The following is an 18,638-nucleotide window of genomic DNA, read 5'->3' as shown; positions in this document are numbered from 1 at the left end:
TATTTAACTGGGGAGAGAGGGGTGGGGTGGGGGACATCCCAGCCCTGTGTGTGGAGCACGGAGTTGAGAGGCCAGGCAATGCTCTTCATGAACACAGCTCCCAGCAGGTCCTCCCTGCACACCAGGAAAGGGGACAAGGGCAGGGATGCTGGGAAGAGCAAAGCTGCTGACTTGGATATGTCTTGTATGTCTGTGTTTGATTTGTAAAGGGGGGTAGAAGGAGGCTGGGGGCATATCTTGGCTGAGAGCCCTTGCCTGGCATGGATGAAGCCCTGGGTTTGAGCCTCGGGGCCACATAAACTAGAGGAAGTAGTGAACACCCATAATTCCAGCACTTGGGAGATGGAGGCAGGAGAATCGGAAGTTCAAAGTTGACCTTTGCTGCATAGCTAGTTAAAGGCTAATCTGGGCAATATGAGACCCTGTCTCAAAATGGGTGGGCAGGGGAGATGCACAGAGGACAGTCCCAAATGTTACCAGAGCCTTTAATGGTGGAGAACCTGGCTATTTGTCCTTATAAAGGTATGCTTGCAACCATTTTAGCAACTGGTTTAAGTTTAAAGAGAACTGTGCCCCCCTCCACCCCAGGTATGACAGCACATAGCAGTCACCTCTGTGTGTGGAAGGTGGAGGTCCAGGGGTTCAAGCTCATCCTCAGCTACAGAGGGAGCTCCAGTCCAGTTTGGAGTACATGAGATCCTATCTAAAAATAAATAAACATGTATCAAACAACACGTCTTTGGGTCAGGCCCTCCTTGGGGTCCACCTGGCCTGACTGTGTTCACTGCAGCTGTATGTGTGTGTTGTGTATGAGGTCTGGTTTGGGATCTTTGTGAAAATATCTTGCCTTTCAACTTCTTTTCATGCATGTGGTCTGGGACACTTACTGAAATAAATGCATCCAAGTGTGGTGAAGGAATGAAGCATGTTGCATTGTTCAGACAGGAAGCTGAGGCTCAGAGGCTCAGTTCCATCCAGGGGCTCTGGGCTAATGAGGCTCCCTGCAGAAGCTCCAGCCCTGGTTTTGCAGATCCTTGGGTCTCTGTGCTGATTTCCGGGATTCTCCAGCCCACCTCATGCCTTCTCCTTGTCCTCACAGGCTGCAGGCAGGATGGTCCGTCCATCCCGGAGTGCCGGCCGACAGGCAGAAGAACCAGGAAGAACTGACAGACGAGGAAAAGGAGATCATCAACCGTGTGATCGCTCGAGCGGAGAAGATGGAGGAGATGGAACAGGAGCGCATTGGGTGAGTCCAGCTCCTCCTGCTGGGGCTGCATGGTGACGATAGAGTGGGAGCGCTTGGCCACTTGTGATTCAGAATCCTTGTTGCATGAGGTGGCAATCCGATCCAGAAGATGAGGAGGATGGAGAGGGGACAGAACGGGCTGGGGTCAGGGCACGTCCATGTTGGGTGTGTGTGGAAGGAGGGAAGTTGAGGGGTCTGGAGACAGGGCAGAGGGAGGTTTACCAGGGAGGCTGCGCTATGGGTGTGAACACTGGCCATCATAGCTGATGAGAGCTGCATAGAAAGTTCCGGAAGTATTGGATGCCACGCTGAGGGCAGAGCTAGTGGAGATGGTGAGCAGAAGAAACTGCATCTGACATTATAGGCAAAGGCTCAGAGGAAGGGCAGGGCTGGAGAAAGGTTCATGGCTGGGGCAGGGAGCCAGGAGGAATGGCATCTGGTACCCTACAGTGCAGCACAGTGACCATGGAGGACAATTTTAAAACAGCCAGCAGAGAAGTGTCGAGTATTCCCAATGATGAGATGGACACAAGGAGGACCCCTACCTGATCAAGGCAGGGTGTGTGTGTGTGTGTGCGCGCGCGCGCGCGCGCACGTGTACTTGCGCATATGTGTACATATATGTAAGTATGTATCAAAGCATCACTGTGCATCCCATAAATATATTAAAGAGAGTATATAAGAACACACTCCAAAGTAAGCTATAGAGTTACCCTGGCAACAGGCATATGGCAGGCAGCTGTGTGTAAGGCAGCTGAAGTGGACCTGGTGTGGGGACACTCTGGGCTTAGAGAACCCGGGGTCCTTGGTGGAGCTGGAACACATAGATATCCTTCCCCGAGCCTGGTCTGCTGACGGGAGGAAGGGCATAATGACACCACAGGGCTCTAAAGAGGATAGAGTGAGATGATGGGCGCGCCCCAGTTGTAACTGTGTTTAATGGATGGGAGGAAAGAGGGCAAAGTAGGTCTCAGAGCAGGGATAATGGCTTGTGGAAGGGAGGGAGGCAGGGCTTGCGGGAAGAGAACAGAGTGAGTGCATCTGGAGGGGAGTTGGAAGCTGTGTTGGTGGGAAAATGTCAGGGATCATCAGGGTCAGGGTGACTGAGGCCTGGGTGACTGAGGCATGGCTACAGAGGGACCCACCAAGCAGTCCCTTACACTCCAGTCTCCGGTGGGAAGTAGGGAGCAGCTGAGAAGCCACCTTGCCTCTTGTCCTCAGGAATCTTTTTGTCTTAGTGCAAAGCGAAACAGTAACATCTGCTTGAGCGTGCGTGCGTGCGTGCGTGTGTGCAGGCCAGAGGTAGATTCCAGGTGTCTTTCTCGGCACGCTCTACCTTTCATCCATTTAGTTAGGCTGGCCAATGGTCTAGGGACCCTCCTTTCCTTACTGCCATGTCTGACTTACATGGCTGCTGGGGATCACAGCAGCCTCGTTACCCACTGAGCCATCTCCCTAGCCCTGCTGATGTGTGGTACTGTCCCACAGGCTGGGGTCCTGGGATAGCGTATAAGGAAATAGCTGAGTGCAAACAGTTCTTCATGCCTTGCAGAGAACCTGACCCGGCCCTTCTGGTCCTCAACTTTAAGACCCCCCCCCACATCCTCTGTGGCCTGACACTGACGATGTCATGAGGCAGAGCGCTGTGGTTCCCAGATCACGGAGACCTGGGTTCAAACCCCATTCATTTTCCCTGTGACCTCACGCTAGCCCCTTTACTTCTATGCCTCAGTTTCCCTGTGTGAAAATGGAGATGACACTCCTTGGTGAATAAACACACAAAGGATGACAGCGAGGCACACATTTAGAAAGTGACAGATATCCAAGCAACAAGGGCCACTTTAGATTTTTTAAAGCAAGAGGCTCTCTTCGTTTTGGTGCCCGCTGGCACTGTTGGTCTGCACCTGTGCTGGGATGCTCCAGTTTGGCAAGCCCCGGAGTCCCAGCATCCCTTGGTTTTCCCGGAAGGAGATTTGAGAGACTTCCAGGGATCCTGGGCCAAATGTGGGCTGGCAGGGTGTACCTCTGCTGAGCTGGTGTATTTTCTCCCTGGCTTCCCGGAGTGGGGAGGGCAGCCCCGGAGGCCTGGGCAGCCTGTGTCTCCTCCATTGAGGCTGGCAGCCCTCGCTGGCAGCATCGCCAGAGGCAAGCCCGATGCTATTTGTGTCTTCTAAGCGCCACACTGTGCCTTCATTCCTGTTCCTCCTACACTTCCCGGAGGAAAATCAGATGAAAGCCTGGTGGGGTACCAGGCAGGGAGGGGGACTGCAGAAGGGGTTCTGCTATCTGGGGCATCCTCTGTAGGAACCCAAGACTCTCAGTGAGCAAAGCTGCTGCCTCAGTTTCCCCAGGGGACTCTCAGGAGCCTCCCTGCTCATCCAGCTTCTACAGTGATTGGGCAAGGTGAGGACCTCACCATGCATCGTTGGCTGCGTCTCTGAAGAAGGGGACTCTTTGTAACTGGGTTAGGATTTCAGGTGCTCCTGTCCCTTACCCGAGTCCTGTTACTGAGTTTTCCCTTCTGTTACCCAAGGGAAGCCATCTGGGACAGTAGGAGGCCACTTTGAATCAACATGAAAATGAATCCCCATAAGGAACACGACTTACTGTGCACCCACAATGTGCCAAGTCCTGCATTTTGTTTGTTTATTTATTTATTGAGACATGGTCTCATGTAGCCCAGGCTAGCCCGGGGATCACTATATAGGTGAGGATGACCTTGAATTTCCGACAGATGCCCTCCCCACCTCTACTTCCTGAGTTCTGGGGCTACAAGCATGAGCCACCACATCCAGTTTTTACAGCACTGGCAATGGCACCCAGGGCTTTGTTTATTGCAGGCAAGTTGTGTTAAACTTCATTTAACTCAACACAGTCGCCGCTCCTCTTCACCCTATGGAGTGGGCACTCTAGCATCCCCGCTGTACAGATGGGGAAACTGAGGCTGGGAGAGACACGGCCATAGACATGTTAGGTTTGCTTCCCTTCTGGTTGGCCCTCAGATTGATGTCCTTAACTCCATATGGTCTCTTCCCTGGACCAGTCCCCAAGCTCCCTGACTCTGTGGACCTAAACTTCTAAAATCACATATTCATCTTATTGCTTTCCATGCACATGTGTGTGCCATGGCATATGCATGGGGGTCAGGATGCTGTCCTTGTGGGTCAATTTTCTCCCTTCACTCTGTTGATCCAGGAATTAAACTTGGGTCATCAGCCCCTTTACCTACTGAGCCATCTTGCCAGCCCCAAATCCAAACTTCCAAACTCAGCAAGTAGCCTCTCCAGCCGACTCCTTACTGTCTTGTTAACCACTTCCTGTGTCTGCCGTATTGGCAGTGTCAGGCTCTGATTTCTGGGGGGGTAAGTCATCAGCCCCCCCAGGCTTTGCTTCCTCTGTGGGACAGTTTTGCTGCAACCAAGAACCCAGAAGAGCCCCAGGCTGTTCAGAGTCCCGAGCTGTCTTTCTGAACCTCCATCCCAGAGTCTAAATGCTCACACACTCTCCACCATCTCCCCAGCTCTGCCCTGTTCAGAATGTGAGGACAGAAAGATGATAGCCTGGAGAGAATCTCTTCTAACTGTCCTTTGCACGCATTCCCTCTTCGGGGTCAAGGTGGTTTGTTCTCCACGATTAGCTAAAGCAGACTTCAAGGGGTTAAGAATTCGGGCATGGCTCTGCTGGGTGATTGTGTCCTGTGGGGCACCTGGGCTGCTCGCTGTGTTGAGCTGAAGGTAGGACGACACTGGAGGGTCCTGTGTCTTCTTGTTCCCCCGACCTCTCCTACCCTTCCTTCAGTAGCCACCCCTGCCCGGCCCCTTACAGTGAGGTCTCAGGAGCACAAAGGTAGAGGTCACTAAAAACGTCTTTGTAGCCTGCTCTGGGACTGAGACCATGGCTGAAGGTCCCATCTCCTCAAGAGAAGAGTAGCAGGTATGTGCAGGGGGACTGGCTGCCATCTTTCCCGTCTGAGCTGTGCACACGGGGGTGGGGTGGGGGGACCTAACCAGAAGCTGCAGGGCTGTCCCACAGGATCTGCCATCAGGCACACAACCTCAGGGAGAAAAAAGCCTCTCACTCCATGTGTTAGCAAACACACCATGCCACTTCTCCATGGAAACGAGGCTGCTGGGGGTTTCCTCTGAGTGGGAAAGGGCTCCAGCTGAATCGGAAAGACACACTGATTGTCACTGGACTTTCAGGGTGTGCTAAGTCTGGAATAAAACGTTTGCCTAGAAAATTCAGTCACACCCCCTCCCTTTACGTGACAGAGCCTCTGTCCGTGAGGCTGTCCTTCTGTGTCCCCATTGCACTTCCTTCTGTCTGGATCCCCTCCAAGGCATTTGCACGTATCCTGCCTGCAAAGAGGCAGCAGCTGGGTGTCTCTGTTCGAGGTCAGCTTCCTGAAACAGACGGGCTCAAAAAAAGTAATTAGAGTTGTCATTAACCTTGGCATCTCAACTCGATGATGGAGAAGCTGGAGAGATAAAGGAAGACCTGTTGTCACAGACTCCATTGTGTCCCTGCCTCTTCCCCGTTGGAGTTCGCTATCCCCCTCCCAACTGTGGGACACAGAATTTTTCCACAGCCTTTGTCCTTAGGCAGGTGTCACTCCTATGGCCAGACAAGGACACGAACAGCCAGGTTAGTCTTGTCCTTTTTATACCAGCTGGAGCCCTGACCTTCCAGAGAGGGGTGTGAGTCAGGGTCGGGACATTGCTTTTTTTCACAAGATGCAAACGCCAAACATCCATGGATTCCATCAGGTTTAGTAGTCCTCTGTAACCTCCCAGTGTTAACAACTGCTAAGCTATGCCTCAGTTTCCCCAAGTGCTTTCCGTATCTGTTCAGCCTTAGCCATGTTTAGTGGTACATGCCTGTAATCCTAGCACCCAGGAGGCTGAGGCAGCAGGATGTCAAGTTCAAGCTCAGCCTGGGCTCACAATGAGACCTTGACTCAAAAAGAAAGCAAGCCAACAAACTTTGAAGGTAGAGGAGGCTGGCTCAGTTAGTAAAGTGGCTGCCAAGCAGATGTAAGGACCTGAGTTTGGATCCCAGCCCTCATATAAAAGTCAGCAGGTGCTAGGGGTCATGGGTGGAGACACATTGATGTCAGGAGCGCGTTGACTAGCCAGGCTAGTGGAATCAGCAACAGCCAGGGTCAATTGAGAGACTGGATCTCACAAAGTAAGATGGAGAGAGATAAAGGTAAACATTGACCTCTGACCTACACACACGGCTGCATGCACAATGAGCACACACTTGCAGATACACTCAAGCATGTGCTCACTCGTGTGTGCACATGCACGCACACTCACACACTCACACACACACACACACTCAGGCACACACACATGAACACACACTCCAACCCTAAAGCTTTGTGGAATCTGTTGGCACCAAAGCAAATGGTAATTTTTTTTTTTTTAATTCCCTAATTCCTCCCATGTCTGCCATTAATGGATGGTAAATTATCATACTGTGTGAATGGTACATGTGGATAGGCTGTAAATAATACTGTCTTTCACTGAGGCTCTTTGATCTTGAAGCAGTCCATAGTCTAGCCGTAAAGCCGGAAGTCCAGCAGGCAGCTCCCAAGTTCCTCTCACCCAGGCTTTGCAGCCTCAATTCCCACCTGCACGTGGACCTGGGAATTTTTCACACCAAGGGCTGTTCCACGAGTGGATCACTCGATGCTTAAACAGCATCTCTGGGTTCTACCATTCTACCTACCAACTGCCTGTAGGTAATGGCCACTGGCTGTATGCCACTGACTGTGATAACTAAAAACCTCTCCAGGCCCTGAGCAGGAGCCTCCCGGGAGCAAAGTCATCCCTGCTGAAAACCATTCCCTGTGTCCCTTTGCTGTGCTTTGTGGACAGAAGAAATGGGCTTAGGAGTCTGGTGTATTATAGCCAACTCTTAGGGAGGGGGGTGATCAAAGAGAACACTGGACCAAACCATCTAGTATCAGCCCCATGCTTAGAGCTCCAAGCTGGGCAGTCGTTGTCAGCAGTGGCCCAGGGCACATTGCCACCACCATTTTGTGGATGAGAGAATGAAAGCACAGAGAGGTTAAGCAACCTGGCCAGAGCCACACAGGTGATGGAACTAGGAACAGGTGCCCAGGCTAGCCCACAGCGGTGGCCCTATTCTGCTGTCCCTGTGCCAGGGACTCTTGGATGCTGATCACTTCCTCTCATCCATGTAATATCCTCAGGGAGAGAAAGGCTCATTGCTGCCTAGCCACTGAGGAATCTGAAGCCGTTTGCCCAGGCGGGCACAGCCTTCCTTTGGCCACACGAGACTAGACATGGGCATCTCTCACGTCCTACTGCCACTGGGGAGTGAGTGGCGGGGGCAGCTGACAGATGGTGGAGGGACGCAGAGGGACAGGCATTCATGGGTGTCTTGGATATCCGTCGGACTGATTGGTTCTGTCTCACTCACAGAGCTTTGCCACTTTCTCTCAGTTCTATTTGTCATGACAGGAGCCTGTGGAGCAGCGTAGCCTGAGCCACGGCCCTAAGCGCCGAATGACACAAAACCTCCCCTGTCCAAAGTCCAGGCAATTAGAGCAGCCACCAGCCAGGGCCCCTTGCAAGTGACTGCCCTGGGCATGCCTCAGTTTCCCCATCTGTAGAGTGGGGGTGAATGATAGAATTCATCTCACAGGTGCTCACTAATCAAGAAAAACATGGCGGTGAGTACTTAGCATGGCACCTGGAACACTAAATGCCCCGAGGTGAGATGGGAACTGTGGCTGCTCGGTTGAGAGAATCGATGACCCTGATTGCCAGCTGTGCGTGGGGGAGCTCGGTCATTTGAGGACAGGTTCTGAGAGCTCTGCCTGGGAGCCTGGGGCTGGCCTGCGCCAGAGCAGCCACCTCCTGCTCATGGCTTCTGACAATACTACAGCCCTGAAGCTCACTAAGCACCATGCTAATATGCCCCTGCTTGGCAATCAGGGGGAGGCAATGAGTGAGCAGAGGGATTCAGGAATTGATGGAACAGAGATAGACAGACGACACAGCACCTACTGTCTGTGCTACGAGTCATTGTAAGGTAATGCAGCAGCTGCTCCGGCTCCCGCCTGCTCCTTAGTGAGACCACGTAGTTCAGGCATTTTCCATGCTGGTTCAGAGACCAGTGCACGAACCACTGCACCCAGGCTAGCTGGGTGACTTCAAGTTCTCCCTGCATCAGAAAGCCATTTGTCTCCTCCACATCTCAGGAGCCACAGCCGTGCTAACTGGCAGTTAGTGGTGGGGATGTTGTGGACTTTCACAGGAGCCTGAGAGTCACAGTTACTGGTCTCTGCAGGGCAGGCTGGGGATGGGTTCTCCCAGGAGCCAAGAGCCATGTTTGTGTAAGAGTGTGTTCTTACATGTAGATGCTGATCATCTGAGTGTGCGCTGGATGTGTGAGGGTGCAGGTATTCCTATGCCAGTGGTTTTCAACATGGGGGGGGGGATTGACCAACTCTTTGATAACAGTAGCAAAATTACAGTTATGAAGTAGCAACAAAGTAATTTTATGGTTGGGGGGGTCACCACAACCTGAGGAGCTGTATTAAAGGGCCACAGCGTTAGGGAGGACGAGAACCACTGTCCTATGTGATATGTGTCTAGAATAGGCCTTGAGCCCTATGGTCATTGCAGCCTTTTATAAAACAGGGATGGGTTCTCAAGCAGATTACAGCATCCTGGTCACAGAGACACATGGGGCAACTGGAGGGTACAGAAAGTATAAAAGCCTGTAGCCATCAGTGAATGTCACCATGACCCAGACATATCACACATGATTTCACCTTCATAACATTTCCAGAGCGAAGGGCTTGGTTCTCCCTAGGTCACAGGGCAAGGAGCTGAGGCCCAGAATGGCTAAGTTACTCACCTGGCATCACTGAGCTGGGAAGTGGCAGATGCAGAGCCCAACTGATACCCATCCTCACTGTCCCTTATCTCACAGTATGGGGCACACAGCAGGTTTCAATGTTTGCCACCATACTCATCCTCCTGAATTGGATGGCAACATCTGGCCAGTGGTGATCCACTTCCCACCATCTTGAAAGGTCATATCCAGAAAGGAAGGTAGAGGGGCATGGCCCTTCCTGTGCTCCCAAGATCATCTTTGGGAATGGGAGGTGGCCATCCAAGTCCTTTGAGTAGTTAATGGTCTCCTCAAGCATCTGCCTGGTGATGGATGTGTCCTGGATGGCATCGGACATCATAAAGTTAATTGGGCATGTAAGGGCCTAACCAGAGAGTGACAGCTACTTGCAGTGGCCAGCTAATTGCTTGAGCAGAGGAAGAGTGCAAAAGAGAGAGAGAGAGAGAGAGAGAGAGAGAGAGAGAGAGAGCCATAAAGCCAGGCTGTCTCAGGGACTGTCTCAGCACCAAGGACCAGAAGGGACATCTGGGTGTTTGGGCTCTAGGACCTAAAGTCTCTGAGTGCTGTCTACATTAGGAGGTTTAAGGGGTGGCTTCCATGACTCCCTTAGAGCAGAAGCTAGGCAGAGGGTACTAGGAAAGCCAGGGTCATTTAAGGTCACTGGGTGGGTTGATTAGTTTTTGTTTTGTCAACTTAACATAAGCTACAGTCACCTGGGAAGAGAGAACCTCAGTTGAGAAATATATCAAAGTGGCTTTTGGGTAAGTCTTTGGGGACATTTCTTGATTGATGATTGATGGGGGAGGGCCCAGCCCACTGTGGGTGGTGCCACCCCTGGGCTGGTGGTTCTGGGAAGCATAAGAAAGGTGGTTGAATATCGTTTCTATTTCTGTTCCCCCCCTCTAGGTTCCCACCTCTAGATTCTGACTTCCCTCAGTGATGGATGTAAGCCAAATGAGCCTTTTCCTACCCCAAGTTGCTTTTGGTCTTGGTCTTTATCAGAGCAATAGAAAATTAGCTTGGGCAGAGATTGGTACTAGAGGATGGACTACTACTGTGACAAACCTGACCTTGTGGTCTTGGGGGGCAGGCATTGTGGAATGGTTTTGGAGCTTGGGGCTGGCAAGGCTACTGAGTGCTCAGAGCTTAATAAGAAATGCTGCAATAGAAGCAGACAATGGTGGCCTGCCTGGCTTAGGAGATTTCACCAGGAATTCTGCAAGCCCCTTCCAGACTCTGTGGGACTGATTGTTTGTGCAGTGTGTTTTTGAATGAAGGATCTGTGATTTCTGCTCAGCTTGAGCTGCATACTCAGTGGCAATTAAGAAAATACCAACACAGCCATCAACTGGCTAAGAGGAAGGGTTGCCTCTCATACCCTTCAGCATTTTGCCTGCACACCTCAAGTTTGGGAAATGTCCTTTTCTTGTCTAATGAAAGGTGATGGGTGTTGCCCATGAGGAGTTAAAGTGTGGAGGAGAAGCCATTAGTGTTGCTTCCTGTGGGGGACAGGGACAATGGTTTCTGCCAGTGTTTTGATTTTTCTTTTGTTTTCTCTTTGATGCACACAACAAAGGTATTCAGACATAACACCTCCAATCTCATATTCACAGTCTGATGGATTCTGCACTCTAGCTTGGGGCTCTTTTCCCACTTAGCAGATTGGGGCGAGGGTTCACACGAGGTTCCCCCTCACCTCTTTTGAAGCAGCATTTGGCAAGGTGGGGGAGCTGGAGCATCAGCCTTGCTCACATGAGGCCCTAGGTATCATTCCCAGAACCAGAAAATAACAAAAACAAAACAGTGCAGAGTGCACAGGGAACCCCTTTTAAAAATGCGGATTCCTGAGTCTTGTTCTGTAGGGTGATTTTGCTTGTACAAATAAAGTCTGTCTGTATTGGAGCTTGCCACTAGCTAGCCATAGATGTCTGGAGGTCTGTACAGCAACATATTCACAGCATACAGAAGGACATCCCCCCATCAGTTCTGGGCCCATAGAACCATCTTCCAAGCATTACATGTGTTCCCCAGAGGATCACGATGGGCCATGGGCTTGGGGAAGATTTGCTCAAGGTTGCATGACTGAACATGGATGTCCAGGCTTAGCTGGACCAGATACCAAGATGGAGCCAGAACCTGATCATGAGAACTTTGTGACAAAGCTGGGTGATTGACAGTTAGTGAGGGGTCCCAGTGTGCCCTAAGTTCTTCTGCTGAGGCCTGTAAGAACAAATAGTTCTGGTGTAAAAGAACAGAGATGTTTGTCACCAGGCTATGAACCTGCTGGTCACACATAGTGTCAGGGTTTTGACCTAGCCCCTTGCAAATTTTTGGTCTCTGGATTTGAGATCTCTGGCTCCAGGGGCCTGCCAAGTAGGCCACATTTGGTGCCAAGCAGAGTGTTCATGCAGGTGGATATGAGATGCTTTGCTCATTCCTGAGATCTGGGGCAAGAAGAAAGGCCCACCTGTCACCTCACACCCTCCTCCTAACCATGGTGGCAGGGGCTGGGGGCGTCAGGACATGACCTTCACGCAGTCTGTAGGACTTGTAAAGCCCCTTATGAACATTCAGGAGGCCTGCCGTGGATATATGGGGTAAAATGCCTGCAAGCATGATGGGAGGACCAGGCATTCTGGCAGGGCAGCCACAATGTGGGCTTGCAAGTGGGGGCAACCTATGCCCTTATTATCCAAGAAGAGGCAGAAAAGCAGGAAACCTCTTTAAAATGCTCCCCAGTGAAGCACGTTGCAGATTAGATTGGCCATAGCTGTGTGACGTTTGTGAACATCTTACCCTCTCTGTGCCTGGGACCCCATGATAGATAGATCCTATTTGAAATGCTCCCTTGGCCAGTCTTCCTGTGTTGAATATTTGCTCCCCACTTGGGGGAGCTCTTTTGGGGAGGCCATGGAACTTCCTGAGATAGGGCTTTGTTGGAAAAAGGAGGTCACTAGGGATCACCCTTTGGAGATTACACACACCCCTGGCCTCTAGTGCACTCTGCCTCTTCCACACGCCCCCTCTGCTGTGGATTAAACAGTTCTTCCCTTTCCCACTATGATGGACTGAGACCCTCTGAAACTGTGAGCCAAATGAATGGAAGAGGAAGTCGTCTTGACAAGAAGAATGTCACCATGCATCCCTGCCAGTTTCCCTACTGCTGACCTTATATTCTTGCACTGTACAATCCGACTGCTTGGAGAGCCATGCTGGTTCACCACGAGACCAAACTGCCTCCCTCATCCAGCAGCCCCAATGAACAGTGATGAATTTGGGCTGGCTCAGAGGAGATGGATGGTATGAGGCTCTCGGAATCTCTTGCCAACCCCCAGGACACTGAGAAGCACAGTTTGGCAAACACTGGTATAACCATCGTTTTCTGGATGAAACTGGCCTCTAGAGGACAGAGCCAGGCTGAAATCCCAACATCAGGGTCCTACAGAAAGGAGGCTTGTTTGTAGGGTGGCTGATCTCTCTCCCCCTCCCTCCCTTCCCCCTCCCTCCCTCCCTCACTTCCTCCCCCCTCTCCTTCCTCTCTCTCCCCTCTTCTGTCTCTGTTCATGTGTGTGCAGGTGCACATGTGTGTACAGGCCTCAGGACATGTGGTTATTCAGACAGGTGCTCACTGGCCTAAAGCTCTCCAAACAGGCTGGGCTGGCTGGCCAGTAGGTGCCCAGGGGCCTCCCATTTCACTACTGCGGCTACCAGCGAGCACCCACCCCCACCCCCACATTTTTAAACTTGCATTTCTGTGAATTAAACTGGGGTTCGCCTGCTTGCAGGACAAGCGCTTTGTCAGCTCCGCTATCTCGCCAGCCCCTGATATTTTTGTTATTGTTGGCTTCTCTGGTGGGAGAGGTACATGGAGTAGCCCTATGTGTCCAGGCTGACCTGGAACTCACTAAGTAGCCCAGGCTGTCCTCTCACTCCTGATCCTCCTGCCTCCACCTCCCAGACGCTCAAATTGCAGGTGTGACTGTGCTGCTCGGTCACAGGGTACAGAGGCAGGAGCAGAGGTCACTGTGTGCAGCTCAGTGACTAAGAGGCCATTGGTGTGGGAGAGTCAGGCAGGGGGAGGTTCGCCTGCTTGAGTGGAGCCCGACACTGCTTGGCATGATGCTGTGTGTGTGGCAGGAAGGGACAGGGTCTGGGACAGACTGCCTGATTCTTGATCTCAGCTCTCACTGCCTTTTGTGAGAGTGGCCTCAGTATTCTGAGTTGAATAAATGGGTACAGGAGCACAGAGGATCCTCATAGTGTGCCGGGGTGGTAGGATGAACTCAGCGGAAGTTGCAGACATCGTAAGTAGGAAATGCGTATGACTTTCCCATTAGTGGCCCAGTGCACAGTCAAATGTAGTCCCTCATGGTTGTGGGGCTGGCAGGAAGCCAGGCCCACTGCTGCGACATACCACCATGACAGAGGACTATACCATGGAAGGTTTATCTTCTAGAAGGAAATAAAAGTTACAGCAGTTTTTGTTTGTTTAGCTAGTTATTTTGAGACAGGGTTTCATGTAGCCCAGGCTGGCCTCAAACTCAACTATGTAGCCAAGGATGACCTTGAATTTGTGAATCTCCTGCCTCTGCCTCCCAAGTGTTAGCACTCCTGATTTGTGTGTTCTGGGAATAGAACCCAGGGCTTGGTGTATGCTAGGCAAGCGCTCTCAGCTGAGCCATGTCCCTGCCTGGGGGGGTGGTTTAAACTGAGTCTCTTTAAAAACATGGGAAAGAAAGTCTTCAGTCACGGGTTGTGGGAATCCTGAGTCCCTGGAGAGTTTGGAAGGTTTGCTCAGTGAACTGACAGGATGTGTTGACCTTGGTGCCCTCAGGGGCAGCCACCACCACCTCGGGCATCCTGGGACCACAGACTGCTGCTGGCTTCAATGACTGCATCTGTGGATCCATAGGAATAGTGTCTAGAGAGAGGTGGGTGCTGCTGCTGCTGGACATGAGTGCGAGCCTGATCTCTTCACAGATGCATCCCAGTAGTGAGGTGTAGCCTGGGTCACAGTGGAGGCTCCATGGCCTACAGACTGCTCTTCATTCCTTTCTGGGGGGGACTCATGGGGAAAGCACCAGAAAATGATATCAGGAGCCAGAGGGCCCTCGGGAAGAGCCTGTATTTGATAACTGTGGGCAGGGCTGCTTGTCAACTCCCTGGAGCCTGTGGCTCCAAGACCTCTATTGCCCACCGTTCACTGTAGGCTTCACACCACAAAGTTATGGCCAAGCCCAGTTTCCAGTGCTCTCCCCCCCCCCCCCGTCTAGGATAAGACCACAAGCCTTTTGGTTTTGTTTGTTTGACATCACTTTTATTTTGTTTGAGACATGTTCTTACTCTATAACCTTGGAACACAGCCTGACCTGGGACTCCCAGCAATCCTCCTGCCTCTGCTTCCCAGGGGCTGAGATTATAGATTTGAGCCATCTCACCCAGATGGACCAGTAAATCTTCAGGTTGAGAAAAGGGCAGGAAGAGGACTTTGAAATTGGTATATATGTCTGAAAATCCAGATGCCAAAGGCCCTATAGAGTGCCCGCAGGTTCCATGTTTACAACTATCGCCTGGGCCATCAGCATTAAGCAATGCTACTTCAGAGCTTTCTAGAAAGTTCCCTCCTCAGACCCATGTTTCAGAATTGGCATTTTGGCAGGTGCCTACGGTATGCTTAGTTTGAAAGCATTTGATGGCCAAGTGTAGGTATGTCGCAATTAGCTAGTTGACACAGAGCTCTGAAGGCTGGTCCCTGGAGGAGGCCCTGTGAGTTAGGAAAGGCCTGACCCTGAAGCCATTAGCACAGGTAGCCACTGAGGGGCCTGGACTTGGAGTGGGCTCAGGCATTCTGAAAGTGCTGGTGCCTGGGCCACACCGGGAGCACCTGCTCCAGAGGGTCCTTACTGCCCTGTCTCTGCTCCAGGCGCCTGGTGGACCGTCTGGAGAACATGAGGAAGAATGTGGCCGGGGATGGTGTGAACCGTTGCATTCTGTGTGGAGAGCAGCTGGGCATGCTGGGCTCTACCTGTGTGGTGTGTGAAGACTGTAAGAAGGTACCAGCATTGCACTTCCTTCCTTTCCTGTTGGACACCTGCATGGGGGAGAGGGATGTGGGGGTTTGGACTGTAGATTTGGGGCCCGAGGTCTGTAGGATGGTGCTTGGCTTCTGAAGGGCAGTTGTAGGATGTAAATTCTGCAGGATTCTCGGTCTCCCAAAGTCACCTGGGTGCTGGTTCCTTCCATGGAAGTTCTTTATGTCCCCTTAGAGCTGAGTTCATCTTGCATAGTTGAACTCAGGAGTCTGGGGCATGAAAATCCTGGCTATGGGTTACTTAGTAAGTTAGGTGTGGTCTGAAAAGCAAGCTCTCTCTGTGTGTGCATGGATGCATGTACATGTATGAGCTCACACATGTATGAGTGTTCCTTTAACATACATCAAACTACAAGAGACTTAGATAGCAAAGGCATGCAAGATGGCTCAGCAGGTAAAGGCACCTGTCACACAAGCCTAGTGACCTGAGTCCAGTCCTGGAACCTTGGCAATGTAGAAGAGAATGCCACAGAGTTCTCCTCTGGCCACATACACTCAAAAACCCATACTAGTAATAAATAAAATTTTTAAAAAGGAAGAGCTAGAAAGCCTTTCTCCAGCCAGCATGGATTGCTTGGACTTTAACAGCATTCCTCCAAGCAGAGAAATCCCTCCCCAAGCTCTTGCCCTGCTCCCCTGAACTATGAACACCCAATCTTTGCAGAATAAAACATGACTGTCTTTGGTCCACCTGATCCCACTCAAGGGAATTTGGTGATACACTCAGCTAGAGTTACTCATCATGCTATTGGGCATTTCCACCCTGTGATGAAGCAGCCTATAGAGTACAGTATTGAGCTAGATGGACATGGTAGCTCAGGTCTTTAGTCCCAGCACTCAGGAGACAGAGGCAGGTGGATCTCTGTGAGTTGAGTTTGAGTCTAGCCTGGTCTACAGAGCTAATTCTAGGACAGCCAAGGCAACACAGAGAAACCCTGTCTCAGTCAAAACAAAACAAATACAGTATTGGGGGGAAATTTTCACCTGAAAGACAGTGCATTATAACAGTTCCCTTGACAGATAATTTTTTGTCCTCATGGGTTTCCTATTTGTCCTTAGCTGAGTGCAGTGCCCCCCTGTGTTGTCTGGTTGTTATTCAGACATTGTCTACTAGAGTGGTGGGTGTGTGGTCATGGGTAAAATTGTCTCGTCTTCTATGAAAAGAAAGAAGCCAATAAGCAGAACAAATATTGGCTTTTCTTAAAAATCATGCCAGTGGCTTCCTCCATGTGGCATGTGAGAACTCAAACCCTATAAGATGGATTCTTTGAGACCTCCCCTCCAAACCTTGGGAAAGAACCCAGCTCTTGATATTGGCAGCAAGACCCCAGTGAAACTTTGTTCCAATTGGCCTTGCTCTCCTGAGGAAGTGAGGAAGGGTTTTAGTTCTTTCTAACCCTAACCCCTAGCCTGATCTTGAACTCCATTACCGCCCTCCATCCCCACCCCATCTCCCCACTGCCCATCCCTAGTCCCCCAATAGCTCAAAGTGCCTCACCTGTGTGTGCCCTGGCTGTTTTGTCCGCAGAATGTCTGTACCAAATGTGGAGTGGAGACCTCCAACAACCGCCCACATCCAGTATGGCTCTGTAAGATCTGCCTTGAGCAGAGGGAGGTGAGTGGCTAGGCCTGTGCCTTGAGGTGGGGTGGGCAGTGGTGCTTGGAGGCTTGGGTTTGGCCTGGCTCTTGTATTTTAAGGGTTTGGTAGGAAAGGAACCAGCCTAGATCTAAGGCAAACATTCGACTTTATCAATAAAATGGTCATCGTGGTGGTGAGGCTGATGAGTGGAACAGGGTGTATGTGGCCACTGTCATGGCTATGAACCATGGGAGCAAAGTTAAAAAACTGGCAGTTGACTGTCATGTCTCCCACACCTGCCTCCCTCCCTTCCCAGGTCTGGAAGCGCTCAGGAGCGTGGTTCTTCAAAGGTTTTCCCAAACAGGTCCTTCCACAGCCCATGCCTATAAAGAAGACCAAGCCCCAGCAGCCTGCTGGTGAGTCTGCCACCCTGGAGCAGCCTACACTTGAGTCAAGGCACACAAGCCGGGCTCCAGCTCGAGGTAGGACACAACTAACCCCTTTCAGAACCTTGGACAGGTCCCAGCCTACTGGTCTACCTGAAGGTGTACTAGCAAAGTACTTGTTGCCAGCTAGCTTCTGGCCTCTTGTCTAAGACTCCTTAGCCCCTTCACAGTTTACCATGAACATTGTTTGGGAGGGCAGCACAGGGAACTTTGTAGAAAAGCCAGCTTGCTAAGTGAATTTGATATCTTCCTTAGTGGGAAATTGAAAAACACAAAAGAAGAAATTAAAATTAGGAATTGGGAGAGCCTCCCCCCAACTGAATATGCCACTTGAGGAACTTGGGTCTGCTAAAGAGGCTTTCCTGGCTTTTTTGTGTTTCCTTCTCTTCTCTCTCCCCTCTTCTTTCTTCTCCTTCCTCCTCCTCTCTGTCCCCTTCTCCCTCTTCTCTTTTTTTTTTTTCCTCCTTTTTTCTTTTTCTTCTTGGGTAGAATCATATGTAGCACATGATATTCTAGAACTCCCTTTGTATCTGAGGATTTGGTGACCTTGAACCTTAATATTCTGCCTCTACCTCCCAAGGTCTGGGGTTGCGGGTGTGCTGCACCATGACTGACTTTCACTTGTATTCCTTCTGTTGACTATAAACAATTCTGAAACTGGACTAATTAAAAGTAAAATATGAATAGAAATGAAATTAGCAAAAGAAAATTATCAGTGCTATTAATAGCATGGCTGTTATCTGAGTATGTTTATTAATAATTAAAGTGTTCATTAAAAGAGAGAGAGACAAACAGGAAGAAAAATGACTTCATGAAATTGCATTTTCATTGGACAGCACCACTTGGACTAGCCAAATAAACCCCTTGTAATAATCTCAATTAACACTGGATGGTAAGATCCAACTGGACCAGCAATGCTGGGACATCATTTCTCAAAAGAGAGCTAGATATACAGGGCTCAAATCTAAGCACCTGGCATGATCTCTCATAGGATGACTTCTCAGAGTCATGGTGCCTGGTGCCAAAGGTTTTCTTTATGGAGTGACATGAGCCATTTCTACTTCTTTATTTTATTTTTTTTATTTCTACTTCTTGTAGAATCACCAATTTGTCAACACAGTCCCTGAGGAATATGCAGTCTTATCAACCATCCTTCCTCCTGGTCACCCTTTCCTCCCTCTGTCCACAGGCCATATGCTGCCCAGGATAGCTATGAATGCAGCCCAAAACAAAACTTATTTAGAACAGAAGCAGAATTTTTAGTCTTTTTTTTTCCTTCTGTAATGTGGCTGTGTGGTGGCAAATAACGATGCCATTTTGTGATATCAAAAGTTGGACAGACCTACCAGTCTAGGCAGAAGATATGGTCATTGTGTTGTTAGT

General features: G+C 50.5%; 1 protein-coding gene across 1 annotated transcript in view; it reads left to right on the top strand.

The window, feature by feature from the left end:
- The window catches only part of Rph3a (rabphilin 3A), a 43,928-nt gene that overhangs the window by 10,566 nt on the left and 14,724 nt on the right, over positions 1 to 18,638 (top strand). The window contains exons 2-5 of the mRNA XM_051176564.1: positions 1,100 to 1,246; positions 15,063 to 15,192; positions 16,759 to 16,845; positions 17,126 to 17,291. Of these exons, the coding sequence (XP_051032521.1) occupies positions 1,100 to 1,246; positions 15,063 to 15,192; positions 16,759 to 16,845; positions 17,126 to 17,291 (530 nt within the window). The remainder of the gene's footprint in view (positions 1 to 1,099; positions 1,247 to 15,062; positions 15,193 to 16,758; positions 16,846 to 17,125; positions 17,292 to 18,638) is intronic.

The sequence above is a fragment of the Phodopus roborovskii genome, unplaced genomic scaffold (genome assembly GCF_943737965.1).
Source record: "Phodopus roborovskii unplaced genomic scaffold, PHOROB, whole genome shotgun sequence".
Classification (NCBI taxonomy): domain Eukaryota; kingdom Metazoa; phylum Chordata; class Mammalia; order Rodentia; family Cricetidae; genus Phodopus; species Phodopus roborovskii.
The sequence above is the reverse complement of the archived record's forward strand: the minus strand, read 5'-3'. Positions and strand labels throughout refer to the sequence as shown.